This window comes from Marmota monax, unplaced genomic scaffold (assembly GCF_021218885.2).
Source record: "Marmota monax isolate L192 unplaced genomic scaffold, Marmota_monax_Labrador192_F-V1.1 WCK01_AAM20220418_F8-fsc00014, whole genome shotgun sequence".
NCBI lineage: Eukaryota > Metazoa > Chordata > Mammalia > Rodentia > Sciuridae > Marmota > Marmota monax.
Window position 1 is genome coordinate 32,068,925 of NW_026695222.1, and position 13,582 is coordinate 32,082,506.

The window sequence follows — 13,582 nt, forward strand, 5'->3', positions numbered from 1 at the left end:
AAAGGGAAATTATTTCCAGTCGAGAATTCTATAAACTGAACCACACCGTGACTCAAAATGAGAAAGAACAGAAACTCTGAAATGCACAAGGTTTCAGGACTGCGCTTCCTCTCGCTCCCCTTAGGAAGCTGGGGGGGTGTGAGGCTCAGTGCAACGAAGGTCTTCTCCTCCAGGCCTTGACACAGCTAGAAAGCCACTGGTCACACCTCCCGCAGGGAGTGGAGTTGACAGCCCTCGGGCCACAGTAAGCTGAGCCAGAGGAAAGGCAGGAGGTGGCTCCAGGAAAGCTAGGGGCAGACTTCCTGGTGCTCAGCCCTGACATTTACTACACCATCACGTCCACACTGCCGAGGACCCCAACCCCAGCTAGGGTATGTGACGGTAGGGACCCTGGGGGCAGGAACTGGAGAAGGGAGGGGGTGACCTCCTCACCTCCTGTAGTAGGAAGTGGCCGACCAGCTTCGAGGCCACTTTAGGGCTGATAGAGGCAAATACTCAGTGTAATAGTCCCCAGGAGGGAGAGAAGAAGCCCGTGGCAGGAAGGGAACCTGGTTAAAGCCGTCCCCTCCAGTTCCCTTTCTATCAGTGGGTTCCTGTTTTAAGTGGTGGCTTAAAGCCACCCATGCCTGCTCCCAGCTGCACCGAGGAAGGCCTCTCCAGAGGCAGGAGGGATGGCGTTGCTCTCATGGACCGCTCTGAGTTGCTTTCCCCTTGTCCCCCCAGATTACCCTCTTGACTTGAACCACAGTGAGACCTTCCTCCAGACCACGACCTTTCTTCCTGAAGACTTCACCTACTTCGCCAACCACCCCTGCCCCGAGAGGCTCCCTTCCATGAGTGAGTAGAGCGCCAGCTCCCCAGCCTCTGCTTTGAAGCAGATTAGTGTTTGTGTTTGTTGAACTCGCAGCGGGTCCGTCTGCTGGTCTCCCTCTCTGAAGCCCATAAACACTCCTGGCCTCTGGAGGCGGCCCGCTGCAGGCATTGGTGCTGGCTCCGCGTCACGCCTCCCGGGCTCGCCTGGGCTCGGCTGCTGCTCCTGCCCCTTGTTTATAAGCTGTGGTCTATTAGGTTGTCCTGGAAAAGGCAGAGACAGCCAACGGTGTCCCCTTGGTACAGATCACACTGTTGTTAGCCAGTTGGGTAGGCATATGTTATTTTCTTCACAAGCTGCTGTGTGTTTGAAAAAGTCTTGGGCCTGGTGCAGTGGCACACGCCGTCATCCCAGTGACTTGGGACACTAAGTTTGTGGCCAGCCTCACCAACTTAGCAAGACCCTCTCTCTAAATAAAAAATAAAAGGGGCTGAGGGTAGCTCAGTGCTAAGGCACCATGCATCAGTACCCAGCATCACTCAGCCAGCCAGCCAATAACATCAGTTTGTGATATTTTTTCTGTTTGGAACTCCACGTGTAATCTGACACATTGACAGCTCACGCTTTTTCTGTACTTTGGGGCTTCTTAGTTGTGCTTGTTATTTTTTAAGACAGAAGCTAGTGTTACCAGGTCATCCTTTTGCTAGCATTTATTGTTTGTTGAGTGTGTCCTCAGCCTAAGTCAAAGACTAGTGTTCTGAGACTGGACACGATCCCCTGGGCCCTGGCTCACGGGCAGGTGAGTCCGGAGATAGCAGTGTGATTGGACCTGCATCAGGAGCGGGCTAACACACCTGAGCTCAGCCACTCTGTCCTTCTCTGAGAAACTCAGCTGCCATTCTGCACCCTGGGACGAACTCTGAAGTCCTGACTCCTTGAGCAGCTTCTTATGGATGGCAGTGCTCCGCTGAAGTGCAGAGATAGAAAGCCACACAGAGGACCCCACTGTCCCCTGGCACACAGTCAGATGTGAAGGCTCAGAACTTCTCCAGAGAATGAAACCCTGGATAGAGGGGGGAAAACAATCATTTTTTGTTCTCTTAATTTTATTTTTCCCTCTCTCTTCAGAGGGCCCAATAGACATAAACATGAGTGAAATTGGAATGGCTGACATTCATGCACTCTTCTCCAGAGACCCGACCATCAAGCTCGGAGGCCACTGGAAGCCTTCGGATTGCCTGCCTCGGTGGAAGGTAGGCCGTGAAGTTGGACCCCAAGAGCTGGAGGGTTCATCTGGGGTTTGCCATCCTTTCTAACCACCCAGGAATTCCTAATTGTGGCCTTTTCTAATTTGCCCTCCTCTAACACCACACCCCCAACACATTTGCATTTAGTACTGCAAAATACTGAATATTTTGAAGACATGAGTTTTCCCAAGGACTCTTGTGTAGCCACAGGAATTTGCATCATCCTAATGATGAAGCAAGACCCTTTTGTCTTCCTCACAGGAGTATTAGCAAAGCAGGGGGTGGTAGGTCTCGGGTGACACATTTGCAGGAGTCCTCTCCAGTCCTCTCGTGTTTCAGGCCTGATCGCTATAAGATCAGTGGGAGAGAAAGCAGAGTCAGGTCGACACTGAGGTTCATCCAGTGGTGTGCTGTGTGACCAGGTCAAGAGAGGAGACTTGACATGGTGCAGGTTGAGCTCATGACATCAGCTTAAATCTGTTCTTTCAGCAAGTGTTTCTTAAGGAAGGCTTCTGTGCTGGTCCCTTCAGGCGCTCGTGGTGCGCAGAGGTCAGGCAGGTCTGGAGCGCAGCAGTGTCCCACCCATCACTGGGATGTAAAATCAGTCTAACAACAAGCTCTTAGGAATATGTACATAGAGCCAGGTACAGCAGTCACACCTATAATCCCAGTGACTCAGGAGGCTGAGGCAGAAGGATCACAAGCTTGAGGTCAGCCCTGGCAACTTAGCAAGACCCTGTTTCAAAATCAAAAGGGCGGGGCTGGGGTTATGGCTCAGCGGTAGAGCGCGTGCCTCGCACATGCAAGGCCCTGGGTTCGATCCTCAGTACCACATATAAATAAATAAATAAAGTTAAGGACTGGGGATGTGGCTCAAGCGGTAGCGCACTCGCCTGGCATGCGTGCGGCCCAGGTTCGATCCTCATCCTCAGCACCATATACAAACAAAGATGTTGTGTCCGCCGAAAACTAAAAAAAAGTAAATATTAAAAAATTCTCTCTCTCTCTCTCTCTCTCTCAAAAATAAATAAATAAATAAAGTTTAAAAAAAAATCAAAAGGGCTGGTGCCGAGCTCATGGTAGAGCACTCTTGGATTCAGTCTTAGCTGCACTCCCACAAAACGTACACACACACATGCACTTTTGGCTATGTATGTGATAATGTACGGGATAGTCTGTAAGTGTGCAGTGTGCATACAGCTGAAAGCTTGTTCTGATTTACCCATATGTTTACCTGTCTGTGGGTGTGTTTGCGTGTCGTGTCACAGTGTAGAATGCGTGTCTTCTGGGTGTGTTCTAGCGTGGATTGGTGGAGCAGGCCCTCCCTGTACACGCTGTGGTGATGTAAAAATGAGATCGATTAGTTCTGGGTCTAGCTCAGGTCTGTATTAGAGAATGTCAAGGACTCCCCGGGGACGGCCCAGACATCTGCTTCACTGTGAAGCAGAAGTTCAGGAACTAAGTTCAGGGACTAAGAAGTTCAGGTGACCTGTTTTGCTGTAATCACCTCCAGGTGGCGATCCTCATCCCCTTCCGGAACCGCCACGAGCACCTCCCGGTCCTGCTCAGACACCTGATCCCCATGCTCCAGCGCCAGCGCCTGCAGTTTGCGTTTTATGTGGTCGAGCAGGTACGTGGTCCTGCTCTCCCTCTCCTTTCTCTTTTGGGACCGCAGTGTAGAAGGCCGGCCCGTCTTCAGTGTGAAGAGCCAGGGAGCTGAGATCTTCGGACTGAGCTCCCTGAGGGGGGAAGGGCAGAGACCCTTCTGCGCTTGGTGTGAGACGTTGACTGGCCCCGGCAGATTCAAGTCCGGGATGGAAACGCTGCCTGCCTGCCTGCCAACAAAGGCCTCTTGTTATGGGGTTTTGCTGGCAGCTGCCTTGGGTGACGTCTTTAGGCTCCCAACCCTTAAGATAGGAGCTGCCTGTTGGTCCAGCTCAGAGAATATGGCCTTGGAGTCAGGAGACTGCACCTGCTGTTAACCAACCACGTGGCCCAGGACTTTCACAGACTTCTAAGCCTTGGGGTTGGTTTTGCTTCAGTCTAGGAGTATTGGATTAGATTCTTTCTAAGTCTTTTTTTCCCCCCAGTCCCATGTGGTATTTTGCCTGGCTCAGTTACAGTCACATTATTGACCAGGCTTCTTAGGCACATTTTAAACATGTGATGCTTTAACTAGAAGCTCTAGGGACAAATGAACGGTTGACAGATTCCCCTCAGCGCTCCGATTCTCAACTCTGCGCACTGTTGGCAAACCTGTCCCCCCTCCCGGCAGGCCTCTGAGCCTTGTCTGGCCTCCCCAGGGGTCTCACAGGGAGTGAAGCCCAAGGAATGAGCACCACTGTTCTAACGGGAGGGAGTTCTGTTTGAAGAGAAGAGCCCAGGGTGCTCTGGAAAGGAGCTTTCATTTCTGCATTGCTGTGGCTGGTTGACATTGCTGTAAAACGTCTCCGCTCATCAAGTACCAGATCAGGTGTTTTGGTTAAACCTCACGCGCCTATCCTGAGTCGGGAGTTTTGTTATTGGCAAGAGTGAGCAAATGCTGGCATTTAGATAACTTAGGCGCTGCCTGTTGTGCACTAGCGTCTTCATAAGTCACCAGCCTCTTTATTCAGGGGCAGGAGTCTCTGGTGTGTTCAGGGACAATTGTCTTAGTTGAACCTTCAAAATAAAACAAGTCAAACAAAAACCTCTATTATTATATTTGGTTATGAAATAGAAACGGCAGATTGGTCAGCGTGCTGGTGGCAGGTGCTAGGGATGTGGTAAGAAGCAGAAGTGGCCATGTCCCTCACCTGGTCTCCCTGTGCGTGCTGTTACGGGCTGGAACTTTTGCCTTTGGCAGTCTAGGGGAGAGAAGCTTGGCTTTCTCACCTCTTACTGCCAAAGAAGTCAAGGCCAGAGGTCCTTTGACCTCTGGGTCACACCAGGTGTCATTGATGAGAGGTGCTGGTCCCACTCACAGGAGCCCAGAGGTCTCTTTCGTTGGTTCTAGTAAGTTGTTTCTGCCTAGCAAAGATTGTGGGGGGTTTGTTTCCAGGCTCCTTTTCAAAAGAGAGTTCTTCCTTTAGGTCGGGACCCAGCCCTTCAACCGAGCCATGCTTTTCAACGTCGGCTTTCGAGAGGCGATGAAGGACCTGGACTGGGACTGTCTGATTTTCCATGATGTGGACCACATTCCAGAGAGTGACCGCAACTACTATGGGTGTGGACAGATGCCCAGGCACTTTGCCACGAAGCTGGACAAGTACATGTATCTGTGAGTGTCATTTCCCTGAATGAAGAGGTCTCATCTGAAAGGGTGAGAGATGCAGAGACCCTGAAATGCAGTTAGCTGCGGCCCCGTGTCCAGAAGCTGGTGAAGGGACAGCAGGCTGTGACACGTCATGCAGTGGAGTGCTGCCTGACAGACCCAGGAATGATGTGCTGACTCCCACCACGGCGCAGGGCAGCCGTGAGCCCGGCCAAATGAAAGAAGCCAGGCACAGAGGTCCTGGTTAGAGTAGCATGTCCTGTGTGTGAAATGTCCACTTAGGGCAAATCTGTAAGATAGAAAGGAGATCACAGGCACGGCACCTAGGACTGGGGGCTTGGGGTGGTGACTGCTGATGGGTACAAAGCTTCTCGGAGGGTGATGAAGTACACTGATAATGATTGTGGCATGGTCATACACAGCTGTTGAATCACTCCCTTTGAATTGGGGGTCAGGAACATCTCTGTAAAGCTATGGTTAAAAACCAAATAGGACAAATTCAGTCCTCTCCTTTGGTGTGTGTCAGCACCAGGAGACAAATTCAGCTGGCTCAGGCCAGCAGCTTGGAGAGGCCGTGGGCGCTCCGCTGAGCTGGCCCGCTGAACAAGAGGCCGTCCTTCGACACACAGGAGACATGCTCGCTCTCCCTGCAGGCTTCCCTACACTGAGTTCTTCGGTGGAGTAAGTGGCTTAACAGTGGAGCAGTTTCGGAAGATCAACGGCTTTCCCAATGCTTTCTGGGGCTGGGGTGGAGAAGACGATGACCTCTGGAACAGGTACTGCCCTTAGCTCGGGTGCTGAGGCTGCGTGCAGGCTGCCCGCCAGGCAGAGCAGCAACCAGGACGACACAAATGTCCCAGGAGCCACCTTTCTTTCTTTTTTCCCCAAGGATGGGGGATTGAACCCTGGGTTGCTGTACCAGTGAGTCCTTTCTATTGTTTATTTTGAGACAAAGTGTTGCTGAGGCCGTCTTTGAACTTGCCATCCTCCTGCCTCAGCCTCCAGGTCACTGGGATTGCAGCGTCTGCCGTCTAGTAGCCATATTTTAAAAGATTCAATTAAAAGAGGTGAAATTCAAAACAGGAAGTTAAATAATCCAAAAAAATAAATAAATAAATAAAAGAGGTGAAATTCATTTTGGTAGTGTATTAACAAAATATTTAACACCCTATATTCAAAATAGTATTTCAGTGTGCAGTCGATGTAAAATGCCCGTGAGTTGGCCCGCTTTCAGTCTTTGAAGGCTGCTGGGCACTCTGTGCTCATAGCCCCTGCCCTTCTTTAATGACAGAGACCAGAGTATTTGCAGTCAGAAAAATGTTTTTTATGTATTTTAAAAAATGATAGTTATAACATTAAAAAAAGCCTCTTATCACCCTACAAAAAACTACCTCCCACCAAAGCAGCTGTTTTCTTCTTGTTCTCTTTTGACTGTAAAAATAAACCTAAATGATTTTTCTTATAATAAGGAATATACTTGGGCTGGGCATGTGGCTCAAGTGGTAACGCACTCGCCTGGCATGCGCGGGGCATTGGGTTCGATCCTCAGCACCACATAGAAATAAAAATGTTGTGTTCACCAAAAACTGAAAAATAGATATTTAAAAAATCGTTCTCTCTCTCAAAAAAAAAAAAAAAAAAGGAATATACTCATTATTAAATACAGGTGATTACAAAAATTCATTACCCACAACCTGAACACCCAGAAATAACATTCATTACCATCTCAGTGAGTTTGTCTTTAAATAAAAAGTGGAAGGTGGCGCGGGTACTGTGGCGCACATCTGTAATCCTAGCTGAGGCAGGAGAATCTCAAGTTTGAGGCCAGTCTTGGCAATTTAGTGAGACTCTATCTTGGGGGGGAGAGGGGGGGCTAGGGATATAGCTCAGTGGTTGAGAAACCTGGGTTCAATCCCTAGTACTACCAGAAAAAAAAAAAAAGAATTAAAAGTGATAAGTGGAAAGTTGGGGACATGGCTTAGTGGTAGAGCACCAGACTAGCATGTGTGAGGCCTGGGGTTCAATCCTCAGTAACTATCCTCTGCCCCCAAAAATGTATAAAATCTCTGTGCTCCCCCCACACCAAAAACAAAGATATAAATCTCTGAGCAGGGCTGGGGCTATGGCTCAGCCATAGAGCACTCGCCTAGCACGTGCGAGGCCCTGGGTTCGATCCTCAGCACCACATAAAAATAAATAAAATAAAGGTATTGTGTCCAACTACAACTAAAAAGTAGTATTAAAAAAAATAAAAAATAGTAAAATAAAATCTCTGAGCATCAGTTTTTTAGATCTGTAAAATCACAGTAGCATGAGTCTCAGGGACGTGAGGATGAGGTGAAGACGTTATGGTGCCCCTTCCCAGTGTCTGACCGGCAGTGTGACATCATTAGATGTATTGCGGGTAGGATGCCAACATTAAGTCACGTTCAGTGAGTGGCTCACGTAATCCTTTCTGCGGTTGTGCCCTGTTTGCTCTAACTGTCCTTGTCGTGTGCTGCCCGCCCTTTCCCTACTGTAGAGTATGACATAGTGACATTCTGTTTACCAATTGCTTTTTCGCACCTGGGAAGAAGCCCTAGAAATGATGCAGCCAAAATAGGACTGTTTTAAGGCCCTTAAGCTACGTTATGACAAGTTGATACCTTAAGTTTGCACGTGGCCAGCATTCTGTGTGCTAAGTGCCCACATCACCAAAACCTCCCTAGTAAAGTGGCGTTTTGGTCGTGTGCGGTTTGTCCCTGCTGTCCCAGGAGGCTGCACTGTACACGCTCATGTGAACTCTCTGGTGTGAGTGGTGGGTGTTTATACATTGATGAGTAAAGAGTAATAATAAGGAACAGGTGCAAAAGGATTCCCACTGTCTGTTTACTTTCTGGCTTAGCTTTTGAAAATGTTGGTCATTAATTGCAAGTTAATTTTCTGTAAGTATTCAGATGACACGCAGGTATACAAACCCAGAAGGGTCTGAGTGTCCTCCCAGTGCCGTCCTGCCCCTTTCCCTGTTAGTGCCCATGGAACAAGCTCTACTCCTTTTCTATTGGTGACTGTCAGAAGTTATAACTGTGAACCTCCTTGTTCATATGTGCAGGCATTTATTTAGACTAAATAGTTGTGCAGCTAACAGCCAAGAAATCCACGCATTTCTGCTGGACATGGTGGCGCACACCTGTGATCCCAGCAACTCATCAAGACCCTGTCTCAAAATAAAATTTAAAAAGACCCAGTGGGTATCTCAGTGGTGAAGCACCCTGGGTTCTCCAGTATGGGGTGGGGGTGCAGAACTTAAGCATTTGTAAATTCAGATTTTTTTGCCAAACTCTCCTTAAAAAAAAAAAATCACTTTGCCCTTAATTCTTTCAAAGCCGTCAACTCTTCATGGAAAGAACTGTTTGTGTTGTTGTTAATTTGTGTATGATTCAATTAAATTGCAAAACTTTGATATTAGGCACAGTTAGCATGAAGTCTGGGTGGGAACCGCTAGCCTCTGCTGAGCGGCTGTCTGGCGGGTGGTGCAGGCTGGCGCTGGGCACGTTGGCCCCTGGTAGGAGCTGTTAACTGGAAGTCCAAGTGGCGTGACTGGCGGGTCTTGCTCCTGCAGAGTGCAGAACGCAGGCTATTCTGTGAGCCGGCCGGAAGGTGACACGGGGAAGTACAAGTCCATCCCTCACCACCACCGAGGAGAAGTGCAGTTTCTTGGAAGGTTGGTGCCGTGTCCCCACTAGACCTCTCGTTCCAGCCCCCTCCCTGCCGCAGGCCCGGCCGGGGCGGATGACGGCGCTGCAGGTGTTCTGATGTAACTGTGAGGCCGGTACCAGGGGGACAGACCATTGGAGGAAATGTGGGCAGCCACGTCTCTCAGGGGGTCTCCTCTCAGCCCACAGGGAGGTAGGAGAAGCCCCCTGGGTAGGTCGCCTCCTCAGCTGGGGCTGGGGCTGCGCAGGTGCTCCCGAGCTTCACCCGTGGCCTTGGCAGCTGGGTTCCCTCTTGTCTTTTAAAAGTAAGGTGCAAATAGGCACAGTGACATTCTCCATGCTCCTAGAGTGACTTTTCCTGGGCCTTGCAGACTGAGAGGTGGACTTTCTGTAGAAAGCAATTCTGATCGCTTAGCTCTGTCCCTGGGGGAGGGATGGGCACGGACACACTGTCACTGTCATTGGATCTGTCTATAATGTCTCACCTCCCTTCCCCACTCTGTCACCCCCAGCAAGTCAGTTAACAGGGCTGAGCCGTGGCTCCTCGCTGGCTCGGGGCTGGCCGGTTAGTGAGGTGACCAGTAAGCGCAGGCTGGCGGCAGCTGGGGGTGTCTAGGAAACTAGCGTCAGAAGCCGCGGCAGGATGGCCGGCCACCGCCTGTGGCCCAGAAGTGCTGGCCTGGCTCCGTCCCCCTGGGCTGCCCTGCTCCGTGCCTCCGCGAAGCACTGGAGCCCCCGCTGAGAGCCACTCTCATGGTTTCACAGGTACGCGCTGCTGAGGAAGTCCAAAGAGCGGCAGGGGCTGGACGGCCTCAACAACCTCCACTATGTCGCCAACGTCACGTACGACGCCCTGTACAAGAATGTAACTGTCAACCTGACGCCTGAGCTGGCGCAGGTGAGCGAGTACTGAGACGCCAGGGAGGACGCGTTTGCTTTCCCACCGCCACACGGACACGGTCCTGCCGGCTGTCCTGGGTCTGCACGGGGAGAGCAGAAGCGGTCCAGCAGAGGACCTCAAGGTTCGAGGAAACGTGACCGAGCACACGCACAACGCCTTCATTTGGGGACCTGCTGGGATGGAGGGCCAGCCCCCGGCTTTCTGTGCCCACGAGGTGGACATCTGTCCTGCTGCTCTCTCCTGTCTCCCACCCCAGCGTCCTGACGTAGCCAGTCTCCAGAACCCTCGCGGGCTGTGAGCGGCTGTGGCCTTGCCGTCGCCTGGCCAGCCTTGGGTCCCGGACAGCGCGGCCGGCGGCGGCTGGATCTCCACCATTCCCTGCATCTCTGGTGTTCTCTTGGTTTCATTTTTTTTTTTTTTTTAATTATCTGCTTTGGGCAGGGATTGAGGGTGGGGGAGGGCTTTGGGTACAACAACTAGACATAAACATATAACAGTCACTTCTTGAAGAAGTATAATTGTAAATAAGCCATGTAAAATGCCTTTTTAAAATTTAATTTTATAGCTGGCTCCAATTCAAAGCGAGGATTTATACATTAGATCACTTTTTTGGTTGGCAAAAGCAGGAACTCAGTTAAATTGCAGTTGAAGAATATCATCTCCCAAATTGTGGTCACTTGGAAGGGAGACAGGGCACATCACCCAAGAGCAAAACAATCTGACCACCTCACCAGTAGCTGGCCTTTCTGTTCTCTCCCTGTCCCTCCTACAGAGTCCTGCTTGGCTCCTGCTGTGCAGACCCTCCCTATAGCCCTGAGGCCCACTGGGGCCCTGTGGGACGGGAGAGGCGCTGCTCTGCCTGTGCCAAGCAGACCCTTGGCTCCCTAGGCACTGGCTCTCTGGACTTCAGTTCTGGGCCTTCAACATCATAAGACGGTGGGCATTTCCCTCTGTTTTTCTTCTCTCTCCTGTGGACATTGGCCAGTTTCTAGGAGCTGTGCCCTACACGACCAGCTGGCTTCAGGGATTCCTCTGCTTCCTGTCTCCTCTGTTTCTGGGAAGATTCTTTATCCTCATGGTTCTGTTCTGGGCCACACGGAATGACGAGCAGTTGCACTGGGGGAGTGAAGCCCGAGAGCAGGTGACACCTGTGTCCTGGGTCAGCTGGGGTCCAGGGGAGACTCCAGCCCAGCTTTGAGGTTAGCAGAGCGCCCGTGCTTGCTGAGGTCAGATTCTGTCTTGCATTTGAATTTGTGCCTCTTTCTTTCCCCTGAGCCGAAGCCCTCAGTTCATGGGTCTGTCCACTTGTGCAGCATCCTGGAGAATCCGGTTCCTCTCCTTTTCCACATGTGATTGGGAGTGCTTTCTGAAGAGTCCTTCATATTTTTTTTAATTGCCTTGTTTGCCTTCAACCTCCTGAATTTTCATGGTTTACATGGGTGTGTGTAGGGCGTGTGTGAGCGTGTGTGTGTGTGTGTGTGTGTGTGTGTTGGGTTCCATGGACGTATGATCCCCACAAGCTGTGGGAGTGATTGGCCAGGCCTTATTTTTTGTTTTTTGGTTATTTTGGTTTGAGTTTTTGTTCTTTTGAAGAACAGAGTGGTATTTAGGAATAAATTGCATTGCAAACTCTTACCAGCTCAGATGAGAGAGCAGGTACCTGCCCTTGAAAATGCTGGTGAGTTATATCATGTATTAAAAGAAATGTATGCATTTCATGCGTTGAAATCCCCTGAGGGAACGGCAAGCACAGGCCCGTCGGATGTCCCTTGCCCAATGCTGCCGACAGTGATCCCCCTCCACCCGCGCGCCCACCGGCCCTTCTCATCCCCCCCTCATCACTGAAGGCTGTGGTCTGCTTTCCCATGACGGACTGGGTGTCATTTGGAACTCTGCCAGAGCAGATGTGTTCTGGTGCAGGGTGAGGTGTGTGAGGCAGGCGGGCAGGACGTGGGAGGCCACCACACCCTCCTGAGGACAGAGGAAAGCTCTCCTCTGCTGCAGGGCCATTCAGATTCCCTTCAGTCATGTCTGAGTCTTCTATCAAGTGGAGTTTCTTCATGTGCACTGTTGATCATTTATGCCCTGTGTAACCGTTATGATCACACAGCCAGGCACATTGCTGTCACAGCATGGAATTCTCGTGTTAAAAACACCCCTAGAACTAAATGTGACCTTGAGCATATTTCAGCAGCTGAAATTCTTCAAGGCTACTGATGGGGTCCCCATAAGCCAATCTCATCTTGGATTGTTGTGTGCGAGAAAGGTTTCCCTTGACGCTGGTGTTTGGGGAGTGATATTTGCAGAAATGTTAATTTGACCTGCCAGGGACCCTGTCAGAGCTCCTTGGACATCAGGAGCCGAGCCACAGCCACTGTCTCGATGGCTTCCACTCATGCTGATGATGGCATTGAACATAGCTAGCTTCTTTCCATTACTACATTGATTTGAGCTTGCTCTTATGTTTTAAGAGGTGCCAGGGGTACATTTTTGCACTGAAACCTAAAGATGTTTTAAAAAACACTTTTCACAAAAATAGTCCTTTGTCATTACATTATTTACTCATGTGTTTGTACATTTTTGTATGTTAATTTATGAATGATTTTTTCAGTAAAAAATACATACTCAAGAACCAAACCTTGGTCGCCTCTCTCTTTTGTCTAGCACACTGTGGCTCCTCGGGGACCTTTCCCTTCTCAGCAGCCAGCTGACCTGTCCCTGGTATATACTGTGGCAGAGGTGCCTGTCTGCCCACGGTGGGCATCCCCTGCCTGGTTTACTCTTAGGGATTACCACGTCATACCTGTGAAGTTGAGGGGCAGCGGGGCGGGGGGGGGGCATGGAGTTTGGTTCTAGAGGGTTCTCTGGGGCCTGACCCTGCTCAGAGGTTGTACCCACAGCTTCTGCTGCGTGCTCACCGCTCAGGGCGCAGAGTGAGGCGGAGCGCAAAACCACGCAGGCGCAGAGGCAGGCGCAGCTTGCTGTGGGCTAAGTCCCGCCTCGGGGACTTCTGAAGGAGAGCCGTGGGGGCGCAGAGGGCAGTTAAGGGACAGAAAGAAAGTGGTGTGGCTTGAGCAGAGCAGGTGAAGGGGCGCTGGACGGCTGGGCGATGGGCCAGGCCGTGCAGGACAGGACCTTGTGGGGCCCCAGCCAGGAGGCTTCTGGGCCTCTGGCCGCGCGGTGGGTTTGCAGGGCGTCCTCAGGGGATGCCTCGGTCGATCGGAGAAGGAGGCGAGGCCGACGCTGGGGTACAGGGTGCACATGGGGGGCCGTCACGCTGCCCCGGAAGATCACTAGGTTCGTCTTGACCCCTGCCTTCGGGGATCTGGACACAGCCCAGTAGAAACGGCCGGGAGGCGGCGCATGGCCGGCTTAGCACTCAGGCCAGCTGGGCCAGGCGTCCGAGCGTCCCGGTGCAGCAGGTAGTGAAGGTCTTTGAGCGGCCGGCAGGCAGAAGGAGCAGCGGGAGGACACGGGAGTGGCAGGTGGCGGGGTCACAAAGTGATGGAGACAAAAGCCAAAAATAATGGGAAGGGGTGGGGGGGCAAAGGTGCTGGAGGAGAACGGGGCGCCCGGAGAGTTTGGGCTCTAGTTTTCCAGCAAGAGCAGATTGAGTTTTTGAGGCATAGGGACATCACCAGGAAAGGTGGCACAAGGTACCAGGACACGGGGTGT

General features: G+C 51.2%; 1 protein-coding gene across 1 annotated transcript in view; it reads left to right on the plus strand.

The window, feature by feature from the left end:
- Nucleotides 1-12,544, plus strand: part of B4galt5 (beta-1,4-galactosyltransferase 5) — a 72,728-nt gene extending 60,184 nt beyond the window's left edge. Inside the window, exons 3-9 of the mRNA XM_046433581.2 lie at nt 724-837; nt 1,940-2,064; nt 3,572-3,688; nt 5,130-5,317; nt 5,965-6,087; nt 8,913-9,014; nt 9,772-12,544. Of these exons, the coding sequence (XP_046289537.1) occupies nt 724-837; nt 1,940-2,064; nt 3,572-3,688; nt 5,130-5,317; nt 5,965-6,087; nt 8,913-9,014; nt 9,772-9,919 (917 nt within the window). The 3' untranslated portion in view covers nt 9,920-12,544. The remainder of the gene's footprint in view (nt 1-723; nt 838-1,939; nt 2,065-3,571; nt 3,689-5,129; nt 5,318-5,964; nt 6,088-8,912; nt 9,015-9,771) is intronic.
- Nucleotides 12,545-13,582: the final 1,038 nt, after the last annotated feature.